The 15,533-nt window shown below is 44.2% G+C and overlaps 1 protein-coding gene across 1 annotated transcript; it reads right to left on the bottom strand.

Annotated features, from left to right (window-relative positions):
* Positions 1-342: 342 nt before the first annotated feature.
* Positions 343-12,756, bottom strand: ZNF619 (zinc finger protein 619). The gene is given in 5 exon segments (XM_030935189.1): positions 343-2,289; positions 6,356-6,472; positions 7,037-7,190; positions 11,853-11,930; positions 12,510-12,756. Coding segments are annotated over 4 exon segments (1,728 nt in total). The 5' UTR covers positions 11,877-11,930; positions 12,510-12,756; the 3' UTR covers positions 343-856.
* Between the last annotated feature and the right edge of the window lie 2,777 nt (positions 12,757-15,533).

Below are 15,533 nucleotides of genomic sequence, written 5' to 3'. Positions count from 1 at the left end.
ATTTTCTTCTTGCATAAACAGGACCCTCATAATTTTTTATGCTACCAAGGTAATAAAAAATTCCAAGTTTTAAATTCTTTCAGTGAGCCTTGCCACTGGTCCACCAAATGGCCCTCCTTAAATCCTGAAAGCAGGCTGGATGCAGTGGCTCATGCCTGTAATCCCAGCACTTTGGGAGACTGAGGTGGGTGGATCACCTGAAGTCAGGATTTTGAGACCAGCCTGGCCAACATGGTGAAACCCTGTCTCTACTAAAAATACAAAATTAGCTGGGCGTGGTGGTGCATGCCTGTGGTCCCAGCTACTCAGGAGGCTGAGGCATGAGAATCACTTGAACCCTGGAGGCAGAGTTTGCAGTGAGCCAAGATCGCACCATTGCACTCCAGCCTGGGTGACAAGAGTGAAACTCTGGCTCAAAAAACAAACAAACAAACAAACAAAAGAACTCCTGAAAGCAATCATTGGAAACTTTATCTGATTATCTTCTCCCATAGACTTTGCATTTCTCCTAGTCTCTAATTATAATACCCCATCTCATCATAATCATAATGCCATATGCCCTAAACCCCAAAATGTTCTGCAAATTTTTCCAACTCCAGTAGCCCCAGAAGAAAGATGCAGACTGATAATACAGCCCAAATGTGGACATGATAAGGAATTAAGTGCTGCCATTTCCTACCTGGGGGATAAAATAAACTAATCAAACATGGTCCTTAAGTGTGAGAACTTAAAATGAAGTTAGGAAAACAGTAACCACTTATACAACACAAGGCCAGAGGAATATCAGTAGACACAATCAGGAGACCAGTGGAATCCCTAACTTGAGGTGCAATTGATGTTGAGAACATAAGGGGGCTTACAGGGAGTGAGACAAAGGATTCGGGCTATGAGGGGATGACTTCCCAGAAGAAGTGAGATCCTGAAAGAAATGTACTATTTGGACAGGTGAAGGACTGGCCTTTTCAGATGAGGGAAGCAGCAGGAAGAAAGGCAAAAAGGGAGGAAGTACCACTGCATGTGAAGAAGATAAGGGAGGCCCTGGTGGGGCTGGGATAGAGCAGATATGTTGGGGAGGCAGAGGAAAGAGGACAGCGGAGGGGCAGTAGGGCTTAACTGCAGATAGCCCTGTTCCATTGGTGAGTTTCTTTCTAGTATGCCACTTCTGATGCTGAATGAAACTTGCATTCCATCTGAAGGCTTTCCCGCACTCCTTACACTCATAAGGTTTCTCCCCAGTGTGAACTCGCTGATGCTGAACCAGAGTGATCTTCTGACTGAATGTCTTCCCACATTCCTGGCATTCATAGGGTTTCTCCCCAGTGTGGATTCTCTGATGCACTACGAAGTGGGAGCTACAACTGAAAGTTTTCCAACATTCATTACATTTGTAGAGTTGTTCCCCAGTGTGGAACCTCTTGTGCTGAAGAAATATCGAACTGCGGTGGAAGGCCTTGCCACACTCTTTACATTCATAAGGTTTCTCCCCAGTGTGGATTGTCTGATGCTGAATCAGAATTGGATTAGAACTCAAACTCTTCCCACACTCCTTACATTCATAGGGCTTCTCCCCAGTGTGAATTCGTTCATGGATGATGCAGTCATAGCTACACCTGAAGACTTTCCCACATTCCTTACATTTAAAGGGCTTCTCCCCAGTATGGATTCTCTGATGCTGAATCAGTTTTGAATTATAGCTGAAGGTTTTCCCACAGTCAGTACATTCATAGGGCCTCTGTCCACCATGGAGCTTCTGATGCTGAAAAAGGTGAGAATTTTGACCAAACGCTTGTCCACATTCCTCACATGAGTATGGTTTCTCTCCAGTGTGGATTTTCTGATGCCATGACAGTTTTGAGTTATATCTGAAGGTTTTCCCACATTCTTTGCATGTGTAGGGCCTCTCATTAGTGTGAATTCTCTGATGCTGGTGAAAGTGTGAATGTGGGTTGTAGTAACTGCCACACTAACCACATTTATAAAACACCTGTTCTTTGGCAAAGTCTTGCTTTGTAATGAGATGTGTGCTGACACTACTTTCTTCCAATTTCCTGGCTATCTCCTCCCTTTCAATGGTGGAAGATTTATGATCCTGGACTGTCAAATCTGTGCAATCCCCTATCTTTGTTTTCTTCCTTGTATCATGTTGTGACTTCTCTAACCTGTCCTTGAAGTCAGGGTGCTGGGGAATGTCCATCAGCAGTCCCTCCACTATCAGTCTGTGGGACTCTGATTCTTTAGAAATGTTTAGCTGTGCAGTTTGTTCCTCATTCTTAGTCTTGGTCTTACCACCTAGCATGATAAAAAGAAAACACAAGAGTCCCTTATTTATGCCAGAAGGGAAAGGGATTAATCAGTATCAGCCTGCCCTAGACACATGAATTTTTTTTTTTTTTTGAGATGGAGTTTCACTCTTGTTACCCAGGCTGGAGTGCAATGGCATGATCTTGGCTCACCACAACCTCTGCCTCCCAGTTTCAAGCGATTATCCTACCTCAGCCTCCCAAGTAGCTGGGATTATAGGCATGCGTTAGCATGCCCGGCTAATTTTTTGTATTTTTCGTAGAGACAGCATTTCTCCATGTTGGTCAGGCTGGTCTTGAATTCCTGACCTCAGGTGATCCACCCACCTCAGCCTCCCAAAGTGCTGGGATTACAGGTGTGAGCCACCACGCCCACTAGACACATGAATTTTTTGAGACAGACATAGCCACCTGATGGTACCTCAAAGGGAAAGTAAACAAACTGGAGGTTATGAAGGTAAGCAATCCCATAAGGATGACAAAAAACAAAAACAGTGTGGATGGCAGAAGCTATTGATTTGAGGCAAATGGTTAAAGAAAAATGGGAATGGGGTGAAGTTGCAGGAAGGGGAAGCAATAAAGAAAAATAGAGGAAGCCAAAAGTGAGAAAAGCAATCTCTAAACCAGAGAAGAGAAAGATGGGTAGGCAGCTGTAGTACCACATAGTATCCAGAGGGCTGGGAGGTACTGTCTACAACAGTGGATCTCAAAGTCCAATAAAACCTGTCAAAATACTTTAAAATATTCTGTAATTTTTAAATAAATGTTCTCTAGTTCTCTATCACAAGCATGGCTGGACAGAAAGCAGTTTGTAACACTGCTGTTTACAAAGGGTTCATGAGAAGACCACAATTTAAAAACCCAAGTGCTGTCCTTTGGGAGACTGACCTTTGAAAGGAAAAAAGACAGGTTCAGCCAAGAACCTACTCATAATGGAGATGGCAATTGGATCGGGGGCATGGGGATCATGCTTTCACTGGTAGCACCACAACATAGAAATCTTTTTTGCCTTGTCAAGCACCAAAGATCTGACAAATGAAACTTTCATCTTAGTGTTTTTCAAGCCTTGTTGACCATGACTCAACATTTTGGATCCTAAAACAATACAGACATGCTTACACACACACACAGCTGAAACCGAAACAAAACAACGTCCTTATTAAGAGTGATGTACTCACGCCGGGCGCAGTGGCTCATGCCTGTAATCCCAGCACTTTGGGAGGCCAAGGCAGGTGGATCACCTGAGGTCAGGAGTTCGAGATCAGCCCAGCCAACATGGTAAAACCCGTCTCTACTAAAAATGCAAAAAAGTAGCCGGGTATGGTGTCGGGCACCTGTAATCCCAGCTACTCATGAGGCTGAAGCATGAGAATCGCTTGAGCCCGGGAGGCAGAGATTGTAGTGAGCCAACATCATGCCACTACACTCCAGCCTGGGGGAAAGAATGAGACTGTGTCTCCAAAAAAAAAAAAAAAGATGCATTCACAATAGACTTTATACTACTTTAGTCTTTATTTACACCTAATACAGTGTAGTCTAAGTTTTAAAAGCTGGTAACAACTCATTGATGAGTTGCAACCCAGAGTTAAAGAATATGGTTCTAGATTTTCAAGAACAGTGGTCTCAAATGGTGGTCCCTGGACCACTATCATCTGGGAACTTGTTAGATATGCAAATTAATGGGGCTGGGTTTGGTGGTGTGTGCCAGTAGTCCCACCTAATTAGGAGGCAGAGGTGAAAGAATTACTTGAGCCCAGGAATTTGAGACCAGCCTAGGCAAAATAACAAGACCCTATCTTGAAAAAAAAGAAAAAGAAATGCAAATTCTCAGCCCTACACCAGTCTACTGAATTCGAATCTTTGGAGGTGGCATCTGGCAATCTGTGTTTTAACAAGCTCTGCAAGTAATTCTGATACATACCAGAATTTGAAATTTACTAATCTATAAACTACAAAAGACAGATTGAGGCTGCTCTTTTCATTGTTTAAGGCTGCACTTTCCCAAAAGGTGGCCACTAGCCACATGTGGCTATTTAAGTGTAAATTAATTAAAATGGAATAAAATTAAAAACTCAGTTCTTTGTTACACTAGGCACACTTCAGGTGCTCATGTGATTCATCTGGCAGGCTAAATAGACAATGTGCACCTGTGGCAAAGGGCAACACTAACAACTGCAGGCAGGATACTGGGAAAGCCTCTAGATGATCTGAAACGCTGAAGTCAATTTAAGGCATTGATTAAGGCAAAGTGGGGGGATTAGAAAGGAGCATTTGCCTTACAGAGGCTCTGAATAGCATAAAAGATTGACAGAATATGATAACAGAGCCCACAGAATGAGGAAGGCTATATACCAAATCTCTGATTGGTCTTTACATTTATCTCAATTCCATGTCTTTCAAAAAAGAAAACCATTCATTCCCAATACATAAACAAGCTTTCTTTCAAAAGCTAATGTAAAATTCAGTGTTTAGGAATTTAGAAAAATTCCATTTACATATATAGTTTTATACACACACACAAAATGTTCTTATAAAAACAAGTTCTAGCCGGGTGTGGTGGCTCACACCTGTAATCCCAGCACTTGGGGAGGCTGAGGTGGGAGAATCACTAAGGTCAGGAGTTCAAGACCAACCTGGGCAATATGGTGAAACCCTGTCTCTATTAAAATTAGAAAAATTACCCGGGCGTGGTGGCAGGTGCCTGTAATCCCAGCCACTTGGGAGGCTGAGGCAGGAGAATTGCTTGAACCTGCGAGGCAGAGGTTGCAGTGAGCCAAAATAGTGCACTGCACTTCAGCTTTCAGAGCAACTCTGTCTCAAAAAATAAATAAATAGGCCAAGTGCGGTGGCTCACACCTGTAATCCCAGCACTTTGGGAGGCCAAGGCAGGCGGATCACCTGAGGTCGGGAGTTCGAGACCAGCCTGACCAACATGGAGACACCGCGTCTTTACTAAAAACACAAAATTAGCTGGGTGTAGTGACGCATGCCTATAATTCCAGCTACCTGGAAGGCTGAGGCAAGAGAATTGCTTGAACCTGGGAGGCGGAAGTAGTGGTGAGTGAAGATCACGCCATTGCACTCCAGCCTGGGCAACGAGAGTGAAACTCTATCTCAAAAAATAAACCAACAAACAAATAAATAAATTTTTTAAAAACCAAGTTCTTGGCCAGGCGTGGTGCCTCACACTGTAATCCCAGCACTTTGGGAGGCCGGGGCAGGGGTGGCGTGGATCATGAGGTCAGGAGTTCAACACCAGCCTGGCCTAATCAGTGAAACCCCATCTCTTCTAAAACATTAGCCAGGCATGGTGGTGCGCGCATGTAGTCCCAGCTACTCAGGAGACTGAGGCAGGAGAAACACTTGAATCCAGGAGGCGAAAGTTGTGGTGAGTCATGATCGTGCCACTGCACTCCAGCCCGGGCAATAGAGCAAGACTCTATCTCAAAAAAAAAAAAAAAAAAACCAAGTTCTTACTATATTGTGTTTATATTCCTGAGCTGACCAACCAACAGAAGCCTGTTTGAAATCTTTTTTTTTTTTTTTTTAAGAGATAGGGTCTCACACTGTCACCCAGGCTGGAGTGGAATGGTGTGATCCTAGCTCACTGCAACCTCAAACTCCTGGCTCAAGGGATCCTCCAGCCCCAACCTCCTGAGTAGCTGGCACTACAGGCACATGCCACCATGCCCAGCTAATTAATTTATTTATTGTAGTGACAGGGTATTGCTATGTTGCTCAGGCTGGTCTTGAACTCTTGGCCTCAAGCACCCTCCCACCTTAGCCTCCCAAAGTGCTGGGATATAGGTGTAAGCCACCACACCCAGCCTGAAATCCTTTAGCTTTACAAAGAAAAATGGCAGAAATAAAATGGTGGGAGTGGTCTTTTCTAGTCTGGAGATGAAGTTCTGGTAAGCAACACTTCTTTGAATAAGAGTGACTATTTTAATCCCCACAACCATCATATGACAAGGAAAAACCCTTTTTCATGCTAAATTGTTAAAAGAAAGGAGGAGGCAAAGCTGGAACGGAGGATGGTAGGCTTTCCTGCTCACCTGTGCACATGCCTTTCAGGGCCTCTCCCCCAGCAAGTGTCCAGGGATCTGGGCCCCATGCTGCTTCTCCTTGCTCCAGCTGGAATATCAGATCTGGTTTGGGGAATGGAAATGCTGCTAGAGGAGAAAGAAAAACAGGACGCTGAGGAGAATCACCACTGACCTCCCTCAGACTACTCTCTGCTTTGCCAGGTGAAAATAGAAGAGAATGGCCCAGGAGATTAAGTGAAGTCAGGTAGAAGTGAATCTGCAGAATCTAATGAAGGGCTTGAAGCTTACTCTGGCCTCTAAGAGGACAGAAAGCTCCTACAGTCACTGGGGGGTGTATACACAAGGGCCCTAGGGGACTCACACATAGGCAACAGGGCCAAGATCACCTCCAGGGAACTGGAAGATGGAAGGAATGAAGGCAGTGCACCAGGAACCTTCTCAGTTCTCTCTGTACCCAGAGGAAAGCCCCCTGCAGTTGGGTCTCCATTAGGAAACAGGGAAGAGAAAAGTCCTGTTAAACATCAAAGTGAACCCAGCTCTTTCTCCATCTAGCTACTCCTGGCACTGGGGATTAGAGAGCTCAGCCCACAGGGCATCAATTCTGATGGTATTAAGAGATCTTAGATCTGCTAAGGAGGAACTTAAGAGCCCCCAAGGGCAGAAGCTGAGTTTCAGAGAGGAAGGACTTACACAAGGAAGTCACATTTGCATAATTCTCCAGCATCACCTCCCTGTACAGGGCCCTCTGTGTAGGGTGCAGGCTGGCCCATTCATTCTGGGTGAAGTACACAGCCACATCCTCAAAGGTCACTGGCTCCTGAAGCAACAGGTTCCTGCTCAAGCCCTGCACAAGAACAGAGGGAGAGGCCTGAATTCCAGGAAAGGGATTCATTTACTGGAATTCATGGCACTGAGCCCCATGGAAGGTTTGTACTGGCAAGGAGAGCCACACGGGACCCCAGCAGGGGCAGCCCCAGGCCAGCATTCCAACTTTCCATGTGCATACTTCTGGGGCCCTCATATTACCATCCTAAGCACAGAGCCCAGCACCTGCTGTTTTCTGCCTGGTGATCATGTCAACCTATGTCTGGTTCCACAGGCCAGATATATTTTTCTGGCATGCTTTCTTTTTTTTCTTTTTTGTTTTGTTTTGTTTTTTTTTTTCTTAGGAACTTTTATTTTATTTTTTATTTTTTTTATTATACTTTAAGTTCTAGGGTACATGTGCATAACGTGCAGGTTTGTTACGTATGTATACTTGTGCCATGTTGGTGTGCTGCACCCATCAACTCGTCAGCACCCATCAATTCGTCATTTATATCAGGTATAACTCCCAATGCAATCCCTCCCCCACCCCATGATAGGCCCCGGTGTGTGATGTTCCCCTTCCCGAGTCCAAGTGATCTCATTGTTCAGTTCCCACCTATAAGTGAGAACATGCGGTGTTTGGTTTTCTGTTCTTGTGATAGTTTGCTAAGAATGATGGTTTCCAGCTGCATCCATGTCCCTACAAAGGACGCAAACTCATCCTTTTTTATGGCTGCATAGTATTCCATGGTGTATATGTGCCACATTTTCTTAATCCAGTCTGTCACAGATGGACATTTGGGTTGATTCCAAGTCTTTGCTATTGTGAATAGTGCCGCAATAAACATACGTGTGCATGTGTCTTTATAGCAGCATGATTTATAATCCTTTGGGTATATACCCAGTAGTGGGATGGCTGGGTCATATGGTACATCTAGTTCTAGATCCTTGAGGAATTGCCATACTGTTTTCCATAATGGTTGAACTAGTTTACAATCCCACCAACAGTGTAAAAGTGTTCCTATTTCTCCACATCCTCTCCAACACCTGTTGTTTCCTGACTTTTTAATGATTGCCATTCTAACTGTCTGGCATGCTTTCTAAATCGACTTTCAGGTAATCGTCTTTCACAGTGCCTCCATCCATCCTGAAGCACCTATCAGGGCCCTCCACTCAGCTTCTTTCTGGTCTTCCTCCTCTAGATTTTCTGCTACAGACAGAGGAGTGATTTCATGGGGATAAAGCTCCTTTCATCCTGGATAGTTCTCCCCTTTCGATCATCTTGCCTTATCAGAAGCTATTAATAGTTCTCCCTTGAAGGTGATGTGCAATGTTACTTGTCTCCTAACACACTTCACTCCAGGACAGGATGGCAATCTCCCATCCTTCTGCAGAGATCTGCCCACTGATCACCTAAGCTCTGTCTGACCTGCCAATGCTGTCCTCTTCACTACGTGTCTCTCTCTTTCTGCTTCCCACTAAAACCACCTCCAGCTTCTCAGGGAAGAAGGAAACCATCACAGGTTGTTTAGAGCTTTGTGTCAGCTACTTTTAAATCAATTTGCTCAATCATTATAGCACATCTGTGAAATAAGAATTATTATGTCCATTTTCAGATGATGGGAATCAGCAATATTAAGCACTTTGAAATAGACTAAAAGGAGTCCTCTTTGAATATTTATTACAAGGTTGTATAAGCAAAAAGTTCAAAATGAACTGACCACTTTTATATGAATTAGTCCCACTATAACATCTCTCTCTGACTCACACTGTAGTCTTTCTCAGTTCATGTCAACAAGCTTCTCTTTGTACTGAAGTCTCTTCTGAGTGAAGAAATATAACATAGAAGTACTAGAAGATTTGGACTGGTCGCGTGGCTCACGCTTGTAATTCCAGCACTTTGGGAGGCCAAGGCGGGCAGATCGCAAGGTCAGGAGATCGAGACCCTCCTGGCTAACACAGTGAAACTCCGTCTCTACTAAAAATACACAAAAAATTAGCCAGGCGTGGTGGTGGGTGCCCGTAGTCCCAACTACTCGGGAGGCTGAGGCAGGAGAAAGGCGTGAACTCAGGGGGTGGAGCTTGCAGTGAGCCAAGATTGCACCACTGCACTCCAGCCTGGGCGACAGACAGAGCAAGACTCCGTCTCAACAAAAAAAAAAAAAAAAAAAAAAAAAAAAAAAAAAAAAAGAAGAAGTACTAGAAGATTTGCAATCATCATCGTAAAGATTGGTTTGGTCAAAAATCATCATGGATGCTATATCTAGGAGGAAATTTTCATGAGAAGCAGAATATTTGCACGATCTTAAATGTCTCCTCATAGATTGCTTATTAGCTACAAGATGAAAACAGTAACTATACAGTAATCAGATTACCCCTTAGCCAGAAAGTTCAAATGTGGCTGGCATGACTGAGGAACTTTAATTGATTTTAATTTAAATAGGCACATGTAGCTAGGGGGTACCTTCCTGGACAGTGCAGAATAAATACATCTGTTAATACTCTTGTCTTACTTCCTTCAGAGTCAACAGCTGGGAATATGGATCTCCCCTTTTCTTCACATTATGCTCTACCTCTCCATACCTCTGAAACATCACTCTAATTATCAGCACATTCTTTGGTTCCTTGTTTTCGGAAACACTCAGCTTCTCCAGATCTTCTCTATCTGTGATCATTCTTCTTCTGTCCTTTACTTGCACTTACTCTTTCTCCATTAAGTGGGGCTATTGACTCCCTTCTTTAGGAAGTGGGTTACAGGGGCAGCACAACATAGTGGCAAATGGCACAGATGTTAAAGCTGTGGCTCTTAACATGGGGGGCAATTTTGTCCCCCAGGGAATATGTGGCAATGTCTGGAGACATTTTTAGTTGTCAAAACTGCAGTGTGGTGGTAATGGTAGTGCTACTGGCATCTAGTAGATAGTGGGCCAGGGCTATTTCTGAACATCCTATAATGAACAGGACATCCCCCAAACAAAGAATTATCTGTCCCAAATGTAAATGATGCCAAGGTTGAAAAACCCTGCTCTAAGCTGGACTCCCTAGGTTCAAATAGTATCTCTAATACTCATTAGCTGTTAACCTTGGATGAGACAGTTAAACTTTCTGTGCCTCGGTTGTCCCCATTTGTAAAACCGGGATAATAATAGTAATTATCTGATACGACTCTTACAAGGATGGCATAAGTTATTATCTGTAAGGCACTAAGATATCACCTGGCACATGATATCATATAAATCTCAGCACTTACTACAACCACAGATGCGATTGGGGGAACTTCCTAGAAGATTCTAAATGACAAATGTTCCTCTTAGAGATTGTAGCAAAGACTGACAGATGTGTGTGTGTAACCCCTTTCTTTCTTAGTATTGGAATCCTAATTTTACTTGAGGTTGCACTCAGCCCTGGCAACCCAGTGGGGCCAATGAAATGCAAGTATAAATATTGTTGGGGACTTATGGGAAGGTTCCTAAAAGAGAGAGGTTCACCTTTTTTTTTTTTTTTTTTGGTAGCTCCTCTTCTAGCTGGAATGCACACATGATGGTTAGCGATCAAGCAGCCACCTTGGACAATAAAGTGGCCTAGGGCAGGTGAGACACTACTAGGATGGTAGAACAGAAAGACAGAGTCTGAGAGCAGGATAATAGAGGAGCTGCCACACTAGCCCTGGATTGACTCTTGACATTTTTGTATGAGAGAGAAGCCTTGACCTTGTTTAATCCACTGTCATTTGGGTCCTCTTTGTGGAATCTAATCCTAAGTGATTACTGCACTTCAGGCAAAGCACCAGGAGAGCACAGCATATCCCCACAGAACACTTCCCAACTTGTAGGAATGGATTTTCTCTGAAGTGCTCCAACAGAAGTGGATGGTCCAATATCCACCAAAAGAAGGACACACACATTGTAAGTCCTTGGGATGGAGCTTTCTCATTACAAGATACATCCATTACATGATAAACTCAGTTTTCTCATTACATGATCTAGGACACTGGGGAAAAATCCAGTAAAACCATCATCTACCATCAAGAAAACTGGAGGGACAAGTGCTCCCAATGCTACATGAATTTGTAGCCAAGAAAGGATATAGACTCTCACAGAGGTTAGCCTGATGTCTTTGCATTGAGCTAAAGGCACTGGCTTCAGCTCCAAACTCATCATTCCTCCAAAAATACACCTCCCTCATCCATCTACATTTTCCAAATGCTTCCAGTTCTGGCTTCACTGTACCTTAAATGAGTAGTCTGAAGGGTAAACTACTCCCTTGGAAGTGTCTATTTAACCTCAGAAATGGTTTTCCTTTGTGTACTGTTACGCAGACTAGCACTCCTCAAATTTCAATCTGCCCTTTAATTTTCCAGATCTTGTAAAAATGTAGATTCTGATTCAGGAAATCTGGGGAGGAGGCCTGACATTTTGCCTCACAAGCGCCCTCTGTGGTGCAAAAGCTGCTCATCTCCAGGCCACACTTTCAGTTCTCATGAATGCAGATTCCCATTTTCTAGGATAATTCATTCCTTCTTTTCCAACCCACCTAACCCTCCAAAATTCACCTACTCTCGTTCATCAACTGCCCTCGCATACTGTTTTTACATAGTCTATCGAAGGATGTAAAACTAAGCATGGGACTGGCCAAGTCAGGCTACTGGGCCTTCCATATCTGTTCTGAGTACAGAAAGCTGAAAGAAATCTCTGCTCACCTGGAACCACACTGTCTGGAGCATGGCTGATGACTCCTGGCTTCATGCACTGCCCTCTAGGTTTGGAAAAGTAAGAACCTGCTGAGCTAAGAGAGAACCACAATGAGACTGATCCTGTTTTGTCTCCTAGACTTGCCGCCTCTTGCCCTCTGTCTCCTGCCACTAGCACTGCAGATATTCTTGGCACACTAGCTGTTCTCATTCACCCTCTCCACTGATTCATGGGATGCTGCAAATGCTCCCTCTGCATATTCTCCTATAGATCTGCTCGGTGACACTGGAGACTCTAGAAAGAATATCTGTAAAGCAAGAATCAATAACTGCAGTGGATGCGTGGCTGTTTAAAAAAAAAAAGAAAACTTCTTGGCCCCACTATGAATACATTACTAAGTAGTTTGTATTGACTGAATGCTTCTAGTGATCGTGGCAAAACCCCAAAACAAGTCTCTGGAGAGAAAGTAGGATATAACGGAGACCCCTAAACAAACCACAGGCTGCAGGACAAAATGCAAGTGGTGACCTAGCCCCGGGTGACAAGGGTAAGACGCTCAACGTCCCAGCAGGTGATGCTGACCGAAGACCTAACCGGGATCTGAACACTCCACCCCGGGAAGCGGAAGACCCTATAGTCACGGCTCCCATCCTTCCCATGAATACCGCGACCCGAGGACATCAGGCCAGCTCTTCGGAGCAAGAAGGTCGAGTGCGTCTCTGAGGACTGGGGACTGGGCCCAGGCTCGGGCGGCCGCGCGCGCCCCTCGGCGATCTCTGCAAGGGCCCAACGCCCGACCTCCAGAACAGGTAGCCGAGTCAGGGAAGCACGGGAAACTCAACCCGAGCGCTCGCAAGGTGGCCAAGATGGAAGCACTAGCTAGCCGGCCGTCCGTCCCTACAGCCTCTCTAGGAAGCCGGGAGGCTGGCCCTTCTCTATGGTTCCCCCGAAACCAAACTCCCACCCTTCGCTTCCCTTCTCCACAACCGCTCTGCGCCTGGTTTGTTTGCTTTTCAATTTTAATTTTTTTTTTTTTTTTTTTTGCTTTTGTTTTTGAAACAGGGTTCTTGCTGTGTTGTGCAGGCTGTTCTCGAACTCCTGAGCTCAAGCTGTCCGCCCGCCTCGGCCTCCCAAAGTGCTGGGAATGCAGGCGTGAGCCACTGCGCCCGGTTTTTTATTATTTTCTCTTATGTTTAGTACCCCAACTACATGATAAATTCCTCCATATTTAACAATTAATTCGTAACTTAACTTAATTCCTAACTCCTTACCTAATTTACTTAATTCCTAACTTAACATTCTAATGAATTTATAGCCCCTGTCTCCCACTTAATGACTGTGACCTAAGACCATGGGGTATGGGGTCTCATTGCGTTCCTGGCTCCACTCTGTATGGACTTGCTCAAGCTAAATTGTTGCCTCAATTTATCAATTGAGAATGGTAAAAGTTTGTAATTTATAAATTCAGTGGATTAACTGAGTCAATTCATTCGACAGTTCTGTAAACCAAAGATAAAATTCTAAGTCCCCCAACCAACTGAATGGACCACTCCTCTCCGCCAAAACTTTCCAAAGAAAACCTGGCAATCTAGTTCAGGGGATCGGACTTGCCTCATTCTGCTCTTGGAATTCAGGCACTACGAACCAGCATTAACATAAAAACAGAGATCTAGAGACTGATTCCAACTTCCCAACCCCCCCCCCCCCCCACCCCCGCGAGACGGAGTCTTCCTCTGTCACCCAGGCTGGAGTACAGTGGCGCGATCTTGGCTCACTGGAACCTCCGCCTCCCGGGTTCAAGCAATTCTCCTGCCACAACCTCCTGAGTAGCTGGGATTACAGACGCCCGCCAACACGCCAGGCTAATGTTTGTATTCTTTTTTTTTTTTTTTTTTTTTTTTTTTTTTTTTTTTTTGAGGCGAAGTCTCGCTCTGTCGCCCGGACTGGAGTGCAGTGGCCGGATCTCAGCTCACTGCAAGCTCCGCCTCCCGGGTTTGCGCCATTCTCCCGCCTCAGCCTCCCGAGTAGCTGGGACTACAGGCGCCCGCCACCTCGCCCGGCTAGTTTTTTTTGTATTTTTAGTAGAGACGGGGTTTCACTGTGTTAGTCAGGATGGTCTCGATCTCCTGACCTCGTGATCCGCCCGTCTCGGCCTCCCAAAGTGCTGGGATTACAGGCTTGAGCCACCGCGCCCGGCCAATGTTTGTATTCTTAGTAGAGAGGGGGTTTCGCCATGTTGGCCAGGCTGGTCTTGAACTCGACCTCGTGATCCGCCCGCCTCAGCCTCCCGAAGTGCTGGGATTACAGGCGTGAGCCAGGGCACCCAGCCCAAAACAAACTCTTTATAGCAATAAGACACCAAATTCTAACCTGACTCTAGTATAGTCTCACGTGACAGATAATAGGTCCTGAAATAAACTGAAGTATTTTACCCTAAAATGTATTTATTTGACATATTTTGAAATGGCCCTGTAAAGCTGTCTCTTGTGGGGAAAATCCACATCCTGTAAAGAATCCCCTTCACTTTTGAGGTCTTTTCCTTGATCCAGGAGATAATTAACTAAGAAAGTTTGGCACCTTTTGAAGTCTGATAAGAAACATTTACAATCATTTCTCTCTGAAGCCTGCTACCCCGAGGTTTCATCTGCATAATAAGAACATTGGTCTCCAAAACCTCTTATCTTAATCCAGACATTCCCTTCAATTGATTCCAGGTCTTTAGGTAATAACTCTTTCAACTAATTGCCAGTTAGAAATCTTCAAAAAAAAAAAAGAAAAGAAAAGGAAAGAAGAGAAAAAGAAAAGAAAAGGAAAGGAAAGAAAAGAAAAGAAAAGAAAAGGAAAGGAAAGAAAAGAAAAGGAAAGAAAAAAGAAATCTTTGAATCCACCCTATGGAAGGTACCCCCACACTCCCCACTTCGTGTTGTCCCTCCTTTCCGGATGGAGCTAATGTATATCTTACATTTATTGATTGATATCTTTTATCTTCCTAAAACATACAAAATCAAGCTGTAGCCCAACAACCTTGAGCACAAGATCTCAGGACCCCCTGGGGCTGTGTCGTGGGTCACTGGTCCTCATATTAACTCAGAATAAATCTCTTTAAATATTTTACAGAGTTTGACTCTTTTTATGGACAGAGTACAGTTCTGTACCAAACTAAGTCAAAATAAGTGCTATATTATTGCTGACATTATTATTATTCTTGTGTATCTCACCACTCTCCTGTAAGACACTCCCATATCTCTTTCTGCAGTCCAGATTTAATAATACTCATGGCAACAGTGCTTCCTACTGGCCAGGCAGTGTGCATTTGAAACTGCCTGTTGATTTCTAATTATTCCACAAGAGCCTAAAATCCAAAATGTTCCAAACTAATCTCATCATCTTTCCCTCATCCCCCTGTTCCTCCTCCAGGGTTCCCCCACCTCAGTGAATACACCAGTTTGCAGCCAACCAAGAAACTCATCACACTACTGAACTCCAGCCTGGGCAACAGAGTGAGACCATATCTATAGTAGGTATATATACAGTTTCATATTATTTAGGAAAGCATAACTTAGGGCCAAAATGTTCTATAATGGTGTGAAAATTTCACCTATTAAAGTCATTCTGGACCCAACACCATTTTATGAGTATATCTGACAACTTTTCCGTCTCTTGTGTGGTTATTAGTCCATTCAGGTTTT

This window comes from Rhinopithecus roxellana, chromosome 1, assembly GCF_007565055.1.
Source record: "Rhinopithecus roxellana isolate Shanxi Qingling chromosome 1, ASM756505v1, whole genome shotgun sequence".
Taxonomy (NCBI): Eukaryota; Metazoa; Chordata; class Mammalia; order Primates; family Cercopithecidae; genus Rhinopithecus; species Rhinopithecus roxellana.
Note: the sequence above shows the minus strand (reverse complement) of the source record. Positions and strands in the feature narration are given on the sequence as shown.